The sequence below is a fragment of the Esox lucius genome, chromosome 14, assembly GCF_011004845.1.
Source record: "Esox lucius isolate fEsoLuc1 chromosome 14, fEsoLuc1.pri, whole genome shotgun sequence".
In the NCBI taxonomy this organism is placed as follows: domain Eukaryota; kingdom Metazoa; phylum Chordata; class Actinopteri; order Esociformes; family Esocidae; genus Esox; species Esox lucius.
In genome coordinates this window covers 18413295-18433091 of record NC_047582.1, presented here as the reverse complement: position 1 = coordinate 18433091, position 19797 = coordinate 18413295, and the positions used below count along the sequence as shown (strand labels likewise).

General features: G+C 42.8%; 1 protein-coding gene across 2 annotated transcripts in view; it reads right to left on the bottom strand.

Annotated features, from left to right (window-relative positions):
- Positions 1–19797, bottom strand: part of abl1 (c-abl oncogene 1, non-receptor tyrosine kinase) — a 34030-nt gene that overhangs the window by 5326 nt on the left and 8907 nt on the right. The window contains exons 1-3 of one of the 2 annotated variants that reach the window (XM_029125303.2): positions 7669–8320; positions 4042–4206; positions 842–1137 (exon numbers count right to left, since the gene is read on the bottom strand). In XM_029125303.2, coding sequence (XP_028981136.1) covers positions 842–1137; positions 4042–4206; positions 7669–7753 — 546 coding nt within the window. In that variant the 5' untranslated portion in view covers positions 7754–8320. Of the gene's footprint in view, positions 1–841; positions 1138–4041; positions 4207–7668; positions 8321–19797 lie in introns of those variants that run through there. The other variant, XM_029125302.2, reaches the window with a different exon arrangement.

Below are 19797 nucleotides of genomic sequence, written 5' to 3'. Positions count from 1 at the left end.
TTGTGAACACTGCTGTTGAACCGGTCAGATGTCAGAATAACTTTCTTTAATCAGCTGCAGTAAAGAAGACAGGTTGTGGTATTGGGAAGTCTGCATTCCAGACAGCTGAATGTGTGCACAGTAGGAGATAGGAGACCTACAGGGGGTAACGATGGAGAGAGATTGGACATCTTTGTGTACGTTAAAGTATGAGTATGTGTGTGTCATAATGCCCGTCTGTTTATGTGTGAGCTCTGTCCTTGTCTTTAGGGAAACTGTTTGGTGTTTCTCTCACGCCTGCCCTTCCACTCACTCACATTGGTGCAGTGAGGAATGCTGGGATGCGGACGATATATAAAAGACAGCACCTCTCCTGCGATGAACAGTGATGATCTCAGCTGGATCACGACAGGGGAGACGAGGCTGTGGCCTGACTGAACCCTACCACCAACACCCTTCCTGTCCTCATGACCACTAACAAAGCTTAGGATAGAACACTAAAGGGAGTGTCCAAACAGACCCCATTTAAACAGTCCAGAAAGACTGTGTTTAATAATGCATTTCACCTTGATTTGGTCACCAACATCCTTCCGGCAATAATTACGGTCAGTGATCATGAAGGAGATGAGGCCATTTCTGAGTGTTTAGAACATGGGCCTGTAATCTTAACCAGCTCCAGACCTGTTCAATCTAAAGAAGCCTTTCCTCCCAGAGGGGTTGGATTAAGCCACTCTGAGGACGGCTACGTCTGCCTCAGCTAGAGTGTATGGAGCTGTACAACAACATTCCTCAGAGCGACCATCAGACCGCCACTGGGTGTTGAGGTTGGGGAGTGTGTTGTCGGTGTGCCCTGTCTCCTCACCTTCCCGTCAGACGCCGTGTTGATCCTATAGTGGTAAACGCGGCCCTCGTAGCGCAGCGAGATTGACCTCTGACCCGGGCTGCTCTCGCTCTCCCGGACCAGGAAGCTGCCGTTGATCCCCGAGCTGAGCAGATACTCGGCGGCGTTGCGCGACACGGGCCCATGGTACCAGCTGTGCTTCTCCAAACTGTTGACCGGGGTGATGTAGTTACTGGGCACCCAGCCCTGGCCGTTCTTGGTCTGCGCTTCGCACCACTCCCCATTATGGTTGTAACCCAGGACTCGTAGCTTCTCTCCTGCAGCACGGGGGGGGACATGCCATCAGGGTGAAATCAGGGGGAACTACAACGAGACCTTTTATGAGTAGGCAGGCGATTTGTATAGACACCATTCCGAGGATATTTCATTTTGTTCCAGGAAAAAGGGTGCGAGTAAAATAGACTTGTTATACCAATGTTGGAGACTTGCTACAAGTAACCAACTAGTATAGCGACTATACTCTAGAAATGTCTTGTATTACACACAGTTGAGGATATGCTTACGAGGAGCATGCGATTCCTGTTTCCAGTTGCGTCATAGACAAACATGAAAGTGTTGTTAGTCTGAGGTGACAGACATTATGCCACATACTCACTATTCCGAGTGGTCAATCATTAACTCAGACATGCAGGAATCCACTGTATCTAATGCAATGTTTACTCAGATTGTGACACTGGGTTTTTTTTCATTGGTCATGGGTTAGCGGGGTTGACATCATCGTCTGCTCTCAGTTTTAGACTGAAGTTTACATAGCAAAAAAGCATGCAGATGAGAGGACATTTTAATGCTATAGAGTTCAATAATGTTTATGTATATTACATAAATTACTTTAACTCACAGAACCTCTGAATTTTGGAAGAATGAGGCCAGTTGCTTGTTTTTCAGTTTAAAGTATTATTTTATAGGCTACTAAACAATGGATATAAAAAGTCTACACACCCCTGTTAAAATGCCAGGTTTTTGTGATGTAAAAGAATGAAACTAAGATAAATCTTGTCAGAACTTTTTCCACTTTTAATGTGACCTATAATGTGAACAATTTAATTGAAAAACAAACAAATCTTCGAGGGGGAAAATGAAAAATAAAAACCTTACAATAACCTGGTTGCATAAGTGTGCACACCCTCTTAAAACTGGGGATGTGGCTGTGTTCAGAATTAACCAATCACATTCAAACTCATGTTAAATAGAAGTCATTACACACCTGCCATCATTTAAAGTGACTCTGAAAACAAACATCAAGTCTCCCAAAAGCACGTGGGAAAATGTGTTATGGTCTGATGAAAACAAGGTTGAACTTTTTGGCCATAATTCCAAAAGGTATGTTTGGCGCAATAACAACACTGCACATCACCCAAAGAACACCATACCCACAGTAAAGCATGCTGGTGGCAGCATCATGCTTTGGGGCTGTTTTTCTTTAGCAGGAACCAGGGCCTTAGTCAGGGTGGAGGGAATTATGAACAGTTCTAAATACCAGGCAATTTTGGCACAAAACCTTTAGGTGTCCGTTAGAAAGATGAAGATCACCTTTCAGCACGACAACGACCCAAAGCACACATCCAAAACCACAAAAGAAGATTAACGTTTTGGAATGGCCCAGCCAGAGCCCAGACCTGAATCCAATTGAACATCTGTGGGATGATCTGAAAAGGGCTGTGCACAGGAGATGTCATCGCAATCTGAAAGATTTTGAGCACTTAAGAGTGGGCAAATATTGCCACGTCAAGATGTGCCATGTTAATAGACTGCAGGAATCAAATTTAAAGTTGCTTCAACAAAGTATTAGCTTAAAGGTGCAACCAGGTTATTGTGAGTTTTTTATTTTTCCCCCTTAAAGATTTCAGTTTGTTTTTCAAATGAATTGTTCACGTTATAGGTCACATTAAAGGTGGAAAAAGTTCTGACATGATTTATCTTTGTCTTATTCTTTTACATCACAAGAACCTGGCATTTTAACAGGGCTGTGTAGAATTGTTATATCCACTGTAACTAGCAATATTTTTACATAGCCTACTATCACTATTAATATTGTTTAACAGCCTACTATAATTAGCAATGTTGATTTATTACCCATATACAGTGTTTGAGACACAAATGAATTACATTTCGTTATTACACAAAAATATATAAATAAGAATTGTAGTCTAGAAGCACTAAAAGAGTGAGGCCAGATGTAAGGAGGTAACCATGAAAAGAGCTGTGTCAACCATTACAGGCTTAAGACAAACGCCTTGTATTGTATAAAGTAGGGTCTGAGTTTCAGATTTAAACACTCTCCGCCGGCTAAGAAGACAGTGTGCACAGTGTTTCTCAAGTCGCACATGAATATAACAGCACCAGGAGCTCAATAACCTTAACAACAGCGTTGTAACTTCGATTATCTATATATAACAAGGAAATGCAATTCAAGTGTCCAACAAAAAGTTAATGTCACAGATGGTAATTTTTCTCACTGTGGCATGTATGGTTTTGCCATGCCGGAGCAACATGGTAAAGTGAACGCAGCAGAAAACGCTGGAAAGCACAAGTGGTCTGAAATATCAGGAAGATTTAAAGCTACCGATACCTGGCCAACATATAGGTGCATCCCTAAATTTAACATTAAAACCTGTCAGCTGGAGCTACTGGATCTTCTGCATTGTTTACCAAACGCTCCAGAGGAAAGAAGTCACATGTGACCTAACAGCCAAGCGATACACACAGAGATAGGAGAACGGACCCAAGCGTGTTGGTTTCCAGTCAGCCATGTCCCATTGTGAAGCTCCAACTCCCCTGGGAGGACATTGCCTATCTCAGCAGTCACAACAGGAAGGAACACTACCACCATGCATGGCACACAGCCACTGGCAGTAATGGGGTTAAGTGTTGACCAGTGACCCCATGACCACTGACTGATCCTGGATAATTGGAACCCTGAAGTGGGTTCGTACGCCGCCTGTTGATGCTCTGGTTTATGGAGGACAATTTTATTGGTATTAGTTTCAGAGGAAAATGGTTCCCAGACAGCTGTCCGGGTGAATGTGTGCTCCCAGAGAGCGACTCGCAGCCCTGATCTAAGGACAGTTCAAGTCACATCATAGTGCACATATTATATAGTATTCCCAATTCCCAACTCTCTGTCACGTGCATGTATGTGTGCACAACTAGGTTTCCCTTACCTTTAGTTATGCTGAGTGTGTTATCCCCACTGGCCACAAAGTCATAGAGGGCAACAAACAGGTTGGGGTCATTCTCGCTGGGTCCAGCTAAAAGATTCTCTTTGGAGTTCCAGCGTGCCGCTTCTGGCAGACCCTGGGGCTCAATGTCTGGTCTCTGGAGAGCTTCTGGAAAACAACAGACAGTTTCAACATTAGAACAAACCTCTTTCTACTGAATAATTCGAAGAACAGTGACTCTCATCGGTGGTGAATCCATCTGGCGTGTATTCATTACATTTTAGTGGGGAAAAGTTTAACCAAACAACATTTCTAATGGACAAAATATGGTATCTTCAGGCTATACCATGAAAGACAAGCAGACACTAACAGTTATTTTCAGTTGTGTCCTTTATTCTTAAATTACCTTCGGAGAACCAATTGACCTACAAAGGAAAATTTTCCCAGAAAAGTTTCACGGTTGCACTACTGACCTGCCATGCACAGTGGCTGTGCTTTTAACTATAGTATAAAAGCCAGCTAAGGTACTGTGCAAAAGTATTAGGCACCTGAAATTCTAACTAAATTCATTTATTTGGATAGCAAGTGTTTATATGTAAAACAATAATAATATATATTATATTAATGTATTTATATGTATATATTTTTTTATTAAAACACATACTACCCAAATAAATGGCTTTAGTTCAACTTTCAGGTGCCTAAGACTTTTGCACAGTACTGTATATGAACTAAGATTTTTAATAAAGACAAATCCAATAACATCGTCCATCTCGGCCCAACTTGCAGCCTTCATTTCCTGCAGCACTGCAGTTTGGCTTTACATTTTAAGACTTTGCTCACAATAACAATATGCCCATAAGTTGGTGAATCATCGCCTTTTGCATTTTGTAGTGAAAGAGACATTTCTATTTTCGATAACCTTTCAATTGATTACAGTCATCCAGAACTACAAATGATTGTTGTTTACTGATATAATGGACATTTGAGAGATGCTACACTATAAAGAAAAAAACTAAAAGTTTGGAGGGGGGCGAAAGGATCCTTCGGTCTCCAGTAACCGTTTGTTACCAGAACTAGAGATTGTTGAAATTAGAACAGAACAGAGACAGTTAGGGAAGTTAAACTGCAGCCCAGCCAACACATGGACAACATTGTGACCATATCAGCTGTCAGCACGTGTTTCAACACTTCCTCAGCTTGGATTTAAGGAATCCAGGAAGACCTTAGATCATTGATTGTTCTGTGATTTTCTTCTTATGTCAAACCACAACAATGAATAGGTGAGAAAAGATGTTCGATCAACTGTTCCCTGAGTGATCTACTGTGAAACCGCTGCACAGGGATCATCTGGTGAGGGAGATCCACTGACATGAGTTCACCACGCACCTGACAGGTGGGACGTTGAACGGTAACTAGGTGCTGGACAGAGATTCGAGTCGTTCATGATTATGACTCCTGATTATGACTCATCTGAACACATTCTGCTACGCACCAATGATGTAGACTGGAGAACAACAACTCAACATTCTGACAACCATTAGAAGGGAAGTCTCTCACTTTTATAACAATTATCAACATTTCAGTATGATCTCAACAAAACCTTTCAAACAATAGTACCTTTATCTTTCAAAATTATAAGTTACATGTGTGGAATGACAGCTTGATATCCGAAATTCATGATCAAACAGATTGTGTAGGGCAAATACTGTATATTTTAGCCCGATGCCCTGGCTGAAGACAGAGGAGGGTGGAGGGTTAGATCATCACAACTGTGGGCGCTAGAAGAGCCCACCCCCGACACATATGTCCACTTTGCGGACCACAAATACCTCTGCTCTTAGTGAGGAGTGACAGCAGACTGATACACGCTACATGACAGCAGACAGCCACGCTACATGACAGCAGACAGAGACACGCTACATGACAGCAGACAGAGACACGCTACATGACAGCAGACAGAGACACGCTACATGACAGCAGAAAGAGACACACTACATGACAGCAGACAGAGACACACTACATGACAGCAGACAGATACACACTACATTTCAGCAGACAGAGACACACTACATGACAGCAGACTGAAACATACTACATGACAGCAGACTAAGACACTACATGACAGCACAGAGAGACCGAGAAATGGAATAAGACTGAAGGCAACAGAGAAATACCCTGAGCACTAATGGGGAGGCTGGGATTACAGCACATCCTGGCTGCATCACTGGGGAGCCAAATCCACCCAGCAGTGATTAAATGTGTGTGGAAGCCATGAGGCACCCTGACAGCTATGACAAAGTTAGAATGAGTAATATGGATGAACGGAAACTAGCCGCAAGCTGACACAACATGGGACACAAGGACTGACCATACCAAGATGATCACCTCAAATCACAAATACTAGGTCCAGAAAAATCGATTCCAAACTATAGGCAAGTTTTATGATGTAGAGTCAAGCCATCTGAGGCAAAGTTGGAGGGGAGGAGAATCACTCGCTCTTGGCCGGTTCGGTTGCATCACCTGGCTGTCGACACCAGAGATGGGTTACTAAATGAGCTTGGTACCGTATCAAGCCTGAGATCTGGAGGTCTAGCCAGTGTTTGGAGATTCTGTGTGGGTCTGGGGCCCAGAGCAGCTGTAGGCTAGTTAGCACCCCAGCTCTACTGTGATTAGCTAAAACATGAGGACGAGTGAAATTGCCACACAGACAGTGACAGGTGAAAGCAGATAGGCTTCATTGACTGCAAAAGTATTTACCAGACATACAGCTATTAGTACATCATGCTGAAAGATTACTTTCCTCTTGCTAAAGCATTAAGTGGATATTCTTTTGAGAAAATGGCTTTTCCTCTAAAACACATTCATACTTTTATATAGTGGTGGTTACATAGCCAAAGACTACGATCGATCAAATAAGAAGAATAACTTGAGTTTGAGTTCTATTAACCACAAAAATAGTTAAAAGTTACAAATGTTTTTTCTATTAAATCAATTTGTTGTGCAATCTTTGGCACATGGTGCATTCCACTGTCTTCCATTACAAATCAATTCCACAGTTGAAACGCAACATACCCTGGATTTCCCAGAATTTCATTAATCTTTGATTCAGGTTAATCTACTTAGCTCATCTTTGTTTAAAGTAGAGCGGGGCATAGATTTGGAAAATAAGTACAATGGTCCACTTTATCAGGCCTATAGGCCTTTTCTTTTCTCTCAGTTATATAGAAATGTAACAAGACTGTAAAACAAAGAGTAAATACTGAAAAAGAAATCACAGATTGAGATTAGATCCTCTCTCCACATCAACAAAAGTATAATAGGCCCAGCCAGAAATCCGATTTCCTTGTCCTCCTCCCTCTCTTTTCCCCCTTTCCTCTGCAGAGAGCCAGTGTGTCTGGCTTCACTCTCCCTCCCTCTCCCCCTTCTCCACTTTCCAGAGCCCAGGAAGGACAGAGGCCTCACACAGAGATAGCTGATATTCACAGTCTCTACCTTCTTGTCCCCTGCCCAGCAAAACTAACTCCTCTACTGTGTCTCCTCCTATCTTTCTGCCATCATCTTAGTCCTTCTCTGAACACCCAGTCCCCCCCCCCCCCCCCCCCCCGAATCTGCTCCTCAAATTCTTACCTTCCAGGTAGCAGCTGGAGGAGGACGACAGGCCTTTCTTAGATTTACACCCCACCAATTTTAGACAAATCTCCAACATTTTCATTTGCTTTCTTTCACTTCCACCTGAAAAATCTTGTTAGTTTGTCGGCCCAGTGTCTGATCCGTTTCTTTTTTGACTACAGATCAACAGGGGGAAAAAGTTAGAAAAGGTTTCCTGGTCTGTCATGAAAAGGCAAAATAACGTTCAGAAAATAAGACAAACGTAAACTCTTCTCTCCTCTCAGAATCGTTGGCGGCGTTTCCTTTTCCCTATCCTCTCTTCTTCCACCAACCAGAAAAGTGATGCAGAAAACTCTACCAACGCTTTAGTCCAACCGACTCCATCTTTTTTTCCCTTCTGGTTTTGGTTAACTCATCTCCGGGAGGACAGAAATGACCCAAAAGTGCGCCCGTCCCGGCCAGAAGCGTGCTGGACATGTAGATGTGTCAGTTGAGTGGGCAGCAGGGCAGTCCGAACGGTGCCATTCCCTCTCCTGTCCCCCGAGTCTGTGTGTGTGTTCGTTAGCAGGAGAAGCGCAGGGACTCGCTCGTGCTACAGGCTGCCAACAAAGGGCCTCTTTCAGGCTCTGCCTGCTGCACTGGATGACATCAGCTGCCTGGGCCCTCCCACCTCCCCCAACACACACTCAAAAGAGAGAACCACTACATATATGCACACACGCACACATGCAGACACACACACACACACCAAGAGGAAAACAAACAGAGAAAAAAAACCATTGTTTTAAAAAAGAATAATAATACTACTTTCTAAAGACTGATGAAAACACTGTTGACAACTTTCAGTTGAAGTTAAAACTGTAAAAAGTACATTCTGAGACGTTTCTTTGTCTTTCAGTTTCAGAGTCACAAGACACTTTTTCCAAAGCTCCTCCTACAAACCCCCACCCTCACTTCTCCCCCTCTTCTCTCTTTTCCTCTACCTCGACACTCCTTTCTCTTGTTCCGTTCTAAAATGTTTACAGGTTAAAGAATGGGGTCTGGAGGCAGGCTGGCTGTGTAAAAGCACAGTAGTTTAATCATGTTTTAGAAAGCAATTCTGTAGTCAAGATAAGAGAAAAATGTCAGCTCTTTGCACCCTGTTTACTTGGAACACCATTCAAATAAGGTTTCATTTCCCCAGGCTGTTTCAACTGAAGGTGAACTGCAATAATTGTGAAAGCTAATATGTCTCAACAGAGAAAACAAAGACATTAATCTAAAAAAAAACATTCAGGGCCATATGGTTTTAGGGTGCATATTTTCATATTTTTGTGAGGAACAAAAGACAACTTGGCAGTACTGAAGCACTAGCGACATGCCTTTGTCTAGCTAGGCTGTCTTCCCCCAGTTATCTTTTCAGAGCAGCAATACCGAACTGATGTGTAGCATCTTTAGCTTCTGATGCCATGAAAACATTATCAACAAGAGTTTCTCTCTATAGTTAACAAACAGTATGTTTAATTAAATTAAATAAACGTTGTGCTCTGACATGCTTTAAAAGAGCATTGCATTATGAAATGTCACACCAATGATTAAAGGTGCCTTATTATAATTATAACATTGCAATTACAATTGGATTTGTAATTCATTTACAACCATTTGTTGATGTTTTAGTTGGACTGTTATAATAATGTAACCTAGATATAATTTGTATGTGGTTGGCCTTCAGTGGTAGGGGCAGACTAGAGGACTTTGTGTATTAGTTGTTTGGGAGATTCAACAACGAAAGGCACCAGCCCTGTAGAAGGAAAGTTGTGCTTGTACTAGAAAGAATGCTTTGTTTTATTACTAAAATCAATTAGGAATTGAATGACGCGTGTACAATGACTAGACAACGTTGATATACTTGGCTGTGACTGTTTTCCTGTCTCTGTCGTCGAACTTCCAACAGACGTTGGCGTTTCTTACTACACTATGCGCTTCGGAATTCACTGAGTGCCATGAGTATTAAATGATTCACTTTGATAATGTGCAACTTCATAACCTTGCGTCACAAACAGGATCTCATTCATTTTGAAGTTTCTACTGGAGAAATAGAGCTTGATTAAGGGAACCATCCCAGCAAGATAGGATTGTGAGAAGGAAAGGGGTTCAAGGCCAACACAAGAGCATTTGTTGTTCGCAGATCGAGTCCATCTTACCAAAATTAAGGGGACAGTGCCAGAAGGTTAGGGTCCTTAGGAGGTAAGGGGACAGTGCCAGAAGGTTAGGGTCCTGAGGAGGTAAGGGGATAGTGCCAGAAGGTTAGGGTCCTGAGGAGGTAAGGGGACAGTGCCAGAAGGACAGGGTCCTGAGGAGGTAAGGGGACAGTGCCAGAAGGACAGGGTCCTGAGGAGGTAAGGGGACAGTGCCAGAAGGATAAGGTCCTGAGGAGGTAAAGGGACAGTGCCAGAAGGATATGGTCCTAAAGTGGTAAGGGGACAGTGCCAGAAGGACAGGGTCCTGAGGAGATAAGGGGACAGTGCCAGAAGGATAAGGTCCTTAAGAGGGAAAGGGACAGTGCCAGAAGGATATGGTCCTAAAGTGGTAAGGGGACAGTGCCAGAAGGACAGGGTCCGGAGGAGGTAAGGGGACAGTGCCAGAAGGATAAGGTCCTGAGGAGGTAAGGTGCCAGAAGGATAGGGTCCTGAGGAAGTAAGGGGACAGTGCCAGAAGGATAGGGTCCTGAGGAGGTAAGGGGACAGTGCCAGAAGGACAGGGTCCTGAGGAGGTAAGGGGACAGTGCAAGAAGGATAAGGTCCTGAGGAGGTAAGGGGACAGTGCCAGAAGGATAGGGTCCCGAGGAGGTAAGGGGACAGTGCCAGAAGGTTAGGGTCCTGAGGAGGTAAGGGGACAGTGCCAGAAGGACAGGGTCCTGAGGAGGTAAGGGGACAGTGCCAAAAGGACAGGGTCCTGAGGAGGTAAGGGGACAGTGCCAAAAGGACAGGGTCCTGAGGAGGTAAGGGGACAGTGTTCTCTTTTAAGACCAAGACCCAGTGGAGAATAACGGTTTAGACCAAGGCTTCTGATAGGGGCATAGCCCCTAATTTGGGGGGAGCATTTTGTAACCTAGGGGTGACTTAGGAACAACAGATGGGTTATATAGTCCAGTGCAGGCAAGCTAGAACCCATCAACAAAGCAGTCTAATTCTCTGGAGCAACGTCGTACAGTGAAGGCAGAAAGAGTGAGAGCATGTGTGTGTCATTGTGTGTGTCATTGTGTGTGTGTGTGTGTGTGTGTGTGTGTGTGTGTGTGTGTGTGTGCATATACAACAGAAGGGATGAATACATGTAGATGTTTAGAAGAGTGAAGGGTGAATCTATCACCGTAGTGTCAAATGAGTTTAACCATCATTAAATAGGTTGGATTAAATAAGTTAGGCATAAAGTTGAAGGATGGGTACCAGATAGGATACTCCATCAGTTCATTTAAAATTGATTTCATTGAAGGAATGGTATTACAACTATCTTTTCTCCTCCGGGAAAGACAGGACAGAGACTACGATGTCATCAAGAGGACACTTTTGGGAACAGATAAAAGCGAGAGAAGACTAACACGCAAAAGAAGCAAATAAACTGTAATACATTTTGAACATATTTTATTTTTTCTAAAGCCTTGACAAGGTGTGCTCACATGGGGATAAAGTTTAACAGATTTAGCTTTTGGCCTCATATGACCTTAGTGGCCTTAGAAATAATTAGGTTTTCTTTACTTTTAAATCAAAGCTGAGAGTAGAAGCAGGAAGTTTTGAGTAAGAGGTAGGGTTATTGACCCTAGGAATAAAATAAGAATAAATCAAACATTAAGCACTTTGGTTTTAGCAATTGGATAGGATTTGGAGTAATTTCAGAATTCACAGAAATGTTTTAGTTTGACTAGGATTGGGAAATGATCCCTATGGAGCACATCATTGTTTTGGGATTGTTTTGGGCCCTATGTAATATTTGTGGAAAAATGTTTAACCCTTAATCACACTTGGGTTTTAGAAGCCATCTGCCATCAGTGCTTAACACAGTCCCATTGTTGTGTGGGTGATCAAAGTTGGTCTTTATAGTCAAATGTAAAGGAGGAATGACTCTTAGTGAGCCCTCTAAAAGTAATATCAAGGATCAATCACATTTTTACCTTAATTCAATCTTATAGTCAATATGTTCACCTGTAGTTAGCATTAAAAAAAGACAAGAGACACGAGAAACATTTGTAAGACTAGTTGTCCTTTCAGTTAGCAAAACAAGAAATGGTAAACATTTCCAGGGGCACTTAATGTCTTCCTGGGAAGATAGCATTAGCCATCTGCCACATCTAATACAGTTGTAGGGAAATGTACTCTTCAGTTTGTTTGAAACTGGGGTTGCTTAATAAAAAACTATTTTAGATTTTTTACTTTATGGAGGACTACATTTTTGTATCTATGAAAGTAGGCATGAATCATGCATCACTGACACTTGTCCAATGGAGGGATCCCTCGCATGTGGTTCAGCAAAAGATAAGTAGCGCTTTGGGCTCAGAGAGAGTATAAGACACTGATGGTTTCCGCTCTATGAAGGCAGGGGGAGACGCTGGGACAGACCATGCCATGTGCACTTCCAGCGTCCATTTCATCCAAGGATCTGATCTCCATGCACTACAGAGGCCTGTTTGGAATTGTATAGTCCTGATAACGACCAAGACGCACTTCAATTCTGAACCAGCACATCAAATATATTCAATAGTCTGCAAAGGTTATAGCTAGCTTTCTGTAAATTACGTGCAACATGTATTTGACCCTATCCAATTTTAGAACCACTGTCCTAGTGAGGTCGCGACCACCACAATAAATAAGCCCACTGACACAGGTTATACAACGATATGCACAGTTGTTGGATGGACTGGGTGTCAGTCAAACATAGTAGCCTATCCCTTAAAATAGCAGATTTGCTTTCCCTGCATTCATCCAGATAAGTTACTGTGTGGGTAACAAGGATGTAGTACATCTGCACAGATCAGAGGCACTTTTCAGCCGTTCAGAAACTTAGATCTGTCGCTCCGCGTTCCAGAGGCCCGAAGGCTGGATAACATGCCCACTTGAATTTCCAATCATAAGGAGGAAAAATAGTACTGAAAATAGGCCAGGCACCGGTTGCTGTAGTCATGACCATTCACGAGATGCGAGGGCAGCAGCGATAATATGCAAACACACAAGACAATTGAGTTCAAGCTACTGAGAGTTCAGGGCTGTTGTTTACGACTATAAAGTTCCTGAAATACGATGGAAATCCATTCTTCAATCTCTTAGACATCAAGGCCTACTTAATGAACTGGGTATAAAAAGCAATATGGACCATCTTTATCATTCCAGTTATTGTCGTAAGCAGGATTAAAGGGGATGACATCTTTATCATTCCAGTTACTGTTGTTAGCCGGATTAACAGGGATGACATCTTTATCATTCCAGTTACTGTTGTTAGCCGGATTAACGGGGATGACGTCCATATCCTTCCAGTTACTGAGCTAAACTGTATTAAAGGGGATGACTTCAAGGTATCTGTAGTGTGGAGCAACCAACCAGTCACACGACGATATCATCTCAGCCTGGCAAACACGTGTCCTCTTATCCGCGCACTGCGGCCGGTTCACCAATCAAAGAGAAACAAAAAGGCTTCCTCCATTGCCCCGAAACCCCATTAACTCACCACAGTCACAGAGCAGAGAGACGATGAAGAGAGATGGAGAGGCTGGGGGGGTACAGATGGAGAAACATGAAGCACATTGTTTGGTGATGAGCTCATAGGAGAATCACTCCATTGCGTTTTATATAATCTGGCTCTCAGTATGTTAACAGTTAGCTGATGTACACAGGACGGTTTTCGGGCCTCTTCTATTTTGCTTCGTCGCTTTCTTTTTCCAAACCCTTCAGCACAGGAGAGCTGGGGCCTAAACTAAACAAAGCAACAATGTGATTGGAATACTTTAGAGACAAAATAATTGTGAAAACTGAAAACCATTGTGATTACACGGAATAAACAAAATATTCAGAGTGTCTGGATAGTTACCCAGATAGGAAATTTGGACAATTATCCTGAAAATTGACTAGTTTACTGCTTGTCCGTCTAGCGAACATCAAAATGGAATCGGTTTGAACAAGATTAAGTGGTGGCTGTGGGGAAAAGATCCCAAAGCTCCTGCACATGTAGATATTCTCTATATGTACTTCACATAGGTGCTGACTGTTGCTTAACCCCTCCCTACAGTTTTTTTATACAAGTTTTTCTCATGCATTTAAATGCTTTATTGGACTGGAAAGTGGGGAATGAGTGGATCGTTTTTGCTGAAAAGAGCATTGGACTTGATTCAAAGCAATGTAGACCAGAGTCCCAACTGGAACATTCCTTTACTTCTCTAAGGTACAGAGCAGTCCAGGAGTATCGGACAGTGACACAAGTTTTCTTGTTTTGGCCTCTTTTTTTTACTCCTACACTGGATTTGAAATGAAACCATGACTAAGAGGTCATGTGAAGACTGTCAGCTTTGAGGGTATTTACATCCACAAAACCTTGTAGAAACTATAGACATTGATATTCAGTCCCTCCACCCTCAACGAAAGAGTCGAAGAAAAGTAGAATTGGTGCCACTCAGAGAAAATTATGAGAGACTAAATTGGTAATCAGTACAGATCTATAAAACATTTGCCTTCGTCACACCAGCAACTCCAGGTAGAGTTAAACGCCTGCAAGCTCAATAGTGGTTGTTGGCCAAGGACAAGTCAAAAATTGGGAGGGCGGAGTATATGTCCAAAAAGGTAAAAAAGAAAAGTTTAAGGGGGTGCACTTACCTCAAAGCACTGCAGACCTGCTTTAATTCATGTGCCACCAACAAGATACTTATTTGGCACAGTGTTTCTGTAGCACAAACCCTACTGCCAAGTCTAAATTACAGTCAACAACTGAAAAGGTTTTCGGGCTTCACAATGTGTTAGACAAACATCTCTCAAGGTCTAAGTAATGTATGCTTAACGTTAAACACAGACATACGTTCCACATACAGTACACCAGGAGAAACCAGACACTGTCTAACAATGTCAAAAATGTTGGCCATGCAAAGCTTGGCACTTGTCCTGCCCACCTTGGTGAGAGAACGTGAGGCATTGGACCTAGAATTCAAATAACAGAAAATGGAGAGAGAGAAGCCTAGATATCAGAATTTGCAGAGTTATTGCACCATACTAGGCTTTCCATCCTATTTCTGTGCCTGACCAGCCTAGCAACGACAGTGTTACGACTTCTGCAGCTTCCCTTTCAGTGTGGAACCAGGACTGTGTGTGTGTGTGTTTACTCATGGCCACTAGAGAATGCAGCCTGGGTGTCTGCCTTGCAGGCCTGGGGATGTGGAGTGGGGTTTTGAGTTCCAAATGTCCCCCATCGGCATGGCACAGCTTGGGTGGGAGATTGGGCATTTGGGGTAGGGCACGGAATATTAGGTTTTTGGACCGGTGTTATGTACATGCATGTGTACATACTTCTGCACGGATAATTTAACCACATCATATTCCCACTGCCATATGGTACCTGTCCCTGATATAGGATCTAGTTAGAGACCTGACACAAAAACAGCCTCTCACGTCAGCACGGCTCCATTGGCCCTTGATACAGGCAGTTCAGACCTACTGGGCACAGCACCTGTGTGAATGGTGGATGAGGCCCTTTATCACAATGGCCAGACCATACAGACCTTCAGCATTGTCTGAGAACCACTCAGGGGGTGCGATGGTGAGGAAACAGCGCCTGTGCTAATGGCACTGGAATGCCAGAGGCCAAGACAGGAATGAACTTAAATGTGTACATATAGTATGTATTATACAGTAGACCTTAGATTACAAATTGACGTGCCCGTACGCACGCACACACGCACACACAAACTTTAAAGGCTTTTGAACACACCCCAAAACTAAAAGTCTGAAGTCATGCAATAACTGAATCTAAGGACTGTCCAAATGTTCCTTTCCCACAGTAGGGTGGTGGAGGATAGCGTGACCTGAACACATCTAATGGATCCCAGTGTCCCTTGTTTTTATGAAGAATCAGCTGTAATGTATGGTAATGGTGGCAGACTCACGTTCCTTCAACCAAACCCAGGACAGCTGTGCAAAGTAAGTCCAGACACAGCCCACAGAGCGCCATGCAGTAAACCACTCCACTCTTTTTTACAGATTATCAACATTAACGAGACGTCCTGCAGATGTTTCTATGTCTGGGGGGGGGGGGGGGATTTGGCCAATGCTGAGAGGGACAGAGAGACAGAGGGTTTGGCCAATGCTGAGAGGGACAGAGAGACAGAGGGTTTGGCCAATGCTGAGAGGGACAGAGAGACAGAGGGTTTGGCCAATGCTGAGAGGGACAGAGAGACAGAGGGTTTGGCCAATGCTGAGAGGGACAGAGAGACAGAGGGTTTGGCCAATGCTGAGAGGGACAGAGAGACAGAGGGTTTGGCCAATGCTGAGAGGGACAGAGACCGAGGGTTTGGCCAATGCTGAGAGGGACAGAGACAGAGGGTTTGGCCAATGCTGAGAGTCGGGGAGCATGCAGTGGAGGAGTAACTGGTCGGTTTTCTTTGTGTTTAAGTGGATCCAGATGCAGCCAGCAGAGCGGCCGTTCATAATGCTTTGCTGCTGCTGGGGGACGGATAGGACGTTCTTCGAATGCAAAGAACAGGGTGGCTCCTGTAGACTCATTGGGATGAGATCATTTGTTTTGAAATTCTATGAATTGTTTGAAGGATGTATACTGCTCCGTCATGAAGTAGAATAGACTAAGCATTTCAAATCTACTCAGGTTGCCTAGAAAAAAAATTGAATGGACACTGCAGAATTATCAAATAATGTCTAGAAAGACAGCAATATGTACCAGTCAAAAAAAATTACAATAGATTCCAAACACCTACAGAAAACTAAGCAGACAACTTCCAAGGTCTTCTTTGTGAAAAAATTACCTTACATTTCCTAAGAATTCTGGAAGCCACACACAAAACCTCCTTCTGCAGCTGTAGCATTTAGTTTGGGGACAGAGGCTTTAGAAAAACCAAGCTGTGAATGAACGACATCTATATCACGAGATGGAATTTGCATCATTGGGAACAGGTTGTCTGTCCACAGGGAAAACAACAGCTGTGCTGCTAGCCTAGGCCTGGGCTGGCTGGACCAGAGGGGTCTTTGTCAGCCAGAACAGGGGGGAGGCCGAGTGGCAGGGAAAGCAAAGCCCCCACAGCGCATTCCTGCCCGTGTGCATTAGCTACCATAATCTGGGGCACCAGAGGGAGGAAGAGATGGGGGTGAGGAGGAGATAAGGGTATAGGAATAGAGGGCTCAGAAGAAGGAGACGGTGTGGGTGCAGGATCCTGTCACTTTAAATCCTCCCTTCGCTCGGGCTGACTCCGAGATGGGCTGATGACTGCTTTTTGTCTCTGGGTTCGGTTGTTGTTTTAACTGCTCTCCAGAGGGCCACTGCTGCCTGGTCCGTTAGCACAGCGATGATGAAACACGCTCCTCTGAGAACATTTCTAGCAAAGCTTAAACAAACTCCTGGACACTGGAGCCAGGCTGCTGATCAGGTACCCGCCCCTCAGCTCTCCCCCTCATCTGGCCCGCCTACGCCAGATAGCATTTATACAGAGGAGCAGAAAATGACAGTAACTATGGAGATACACGACCACATTAAAACATCAACACAAATGCATACATGAAGTGGTATAGCCTACCTGGAAGTTGGAATGATACAACAATTTATAAGTACGTTCCAAAGAACTGAATCTTAAGTTATGGTTTTGATATTTCAGGCATGCATAATTAACCCTTGGCAGTCCTCTTACAGTAGGAAAGTCCTTACATGTTTACAACACATAATGTGGTGTGCAAGACATGCTCTCAGTTATGTCATGTTGTGAGCAGTGGTCTTCCTAGCTTAGATATTATGCAAACAACATGAATACATAAAACAAAAGGATCCATGCAAGTTAAACTTTTCTTTGGAGAGGATACATGAGAGGAACTAGAAACCAAGTTAAAAATGGTGCAACATTTTAGCCTGACAAATACATACGATAATTTGAAGACAGTTGTTGACCCAATCAATGACAATTATGCTCACAGCCTGTACATCCTAAATGGTGTCACTGGTGTATTCGTTATATTGTATGCAATAGTTGAAAGTTTTTATAAAGAAAATGTTACCCTTAATTTATCAGGTAAGTTGACTGAATACACAATATTATTTACAGCAACTACATGGAAGCAATTAGGGTTCACCATCTTGATCAGGGAGAAAACATTTTCAGCTGTAGAATATGAATACATTATCAAATGTACATGCAATTTGCTATGCACAGCTGATGAACATGCAAAACTACCAAACATGATTCAGAATGTTGACTGGCATATGGGATGATGTCCAATGGCTTTCCAAATTAAAATAGAAGTCCGGAATAAATTTGGCACAGCCATGTCCAATAGGTTGTAGATTGAGCCAAGAACCATAATGTTTTTGTGCACAGGGCTTGAGAACAATTCATTTTTTAATACTCTAGACAACTTCCACGGAATTAGGCTATTAAGCTCTTCTATCAGAACTACTGGCAAAAAAATATGAAATTGTTGTGAAACGTCTGTTTAATAAGTACAAGACACAGACCTAGGCTAATCTGTGGCAGTCTACAAAAACATGTAGGCCTACTACATGACCCAATGATGAAAGCTTTCCTGATGATTCATACTTCTGGAGTCCTCAAGCAAGGTAAAGTCTCATCTGCACTGAGGCCTTCATTAGGTACCAAGAGGACCACATAGAATGAAAAGCCAAACATTTCACCATTTCACATTCAATTAAACTTGACACTATACAATATAACAGAATAGGTTACCGCAAACTAATGAAGATTTTCTCATATCCGTTATGACTGCAGTACCACAAAAGCATGTAAATGTTATAATCATCTTCCAGCCCAGTCTAGCTGTATTCTATGTTAGCTTTGGCTAACAGCTTTACTAATAGTTTGCTTATCTATAATGTTACTAAGATTAGGAAAGTATTCCAAAAGAGTGCAGCCACACAGCAATTCCATTCCAATACGAGTATATTTTTCCAAAGCTATATTGTTTTCCCGTCCTCTGTAATTTTAAGCAGCAGATGTACTGTTTATCTGGTCCAATCTCTCTGGTACTAGCCCTGTGCCATCGCGATGACAGTGACTGTGTGACTATATTGCTAGCTCTTTGGTGCCTTATATAAAGAACAATGCTTAAGAATGCATAAAGAAGAGGTCATTCATTTAAAATGTCCCAAAGTGGTTATTTAACACTTTGTTGTGTAAAGTCATGTGATGAAATCCCCAGTATCTTGTTGGTGCAGCTCTCAACCATAGGCAAGCAACTGATATAAAATCCAAATTGCTTGCTGCTGTTTATGGACCCATTCTGTGCTCAACCTGTGACCATCTTTCGATATACACAATTCACATGGATGGCCTATTTGGAGATAAAAAACGGCAAAAACTAAAAAAGGTTTGCAAGCCTGAATGAAATAAGAGCAGGATAGAGAAACCAGAGAGCAGTGCAGGAGCAAAAGAGACAGAAAGAGAAAAGGAGAGGGAGAGAAAGAGAGAGAGAGAGAAAGAGAAGGGGAATTGCACGAGATATTTGAGAGAGGAATGCAGAAGAGGTCACATTCCTGACTCCACTGCTGTGGCTTGCCCTAAGTTCAACTCTCTATGAAAAATATGCAATATTGATCTACCTCTAGACTAACACATACTTCCTTTACACTGGGCCAATGAATGAAGACCATGCAGAGGTGGAGGGTGTCTACAGATTGGACTGGCATATAGAACACAAATGAAGAAAGAAATGTATGACATGTAAAAACATACCATTGTTAAAAATGCAAAACAAGCAACTGCTGACATACTTTTATTTGAATATTCTAAAATCTGTATACACCCATTTCCCCCATAATTTGCCACAATTGATAATTAGCCACAACAGTTCAAAAATGATACTGGTCTTGGCATATGTGCTCTAGCCAAGTGGTTCTCAAACATTTTGGGGCCAGGGACCTTCAGTAACAACATATGTATCAAATACCCCATAATAATGAGAACAT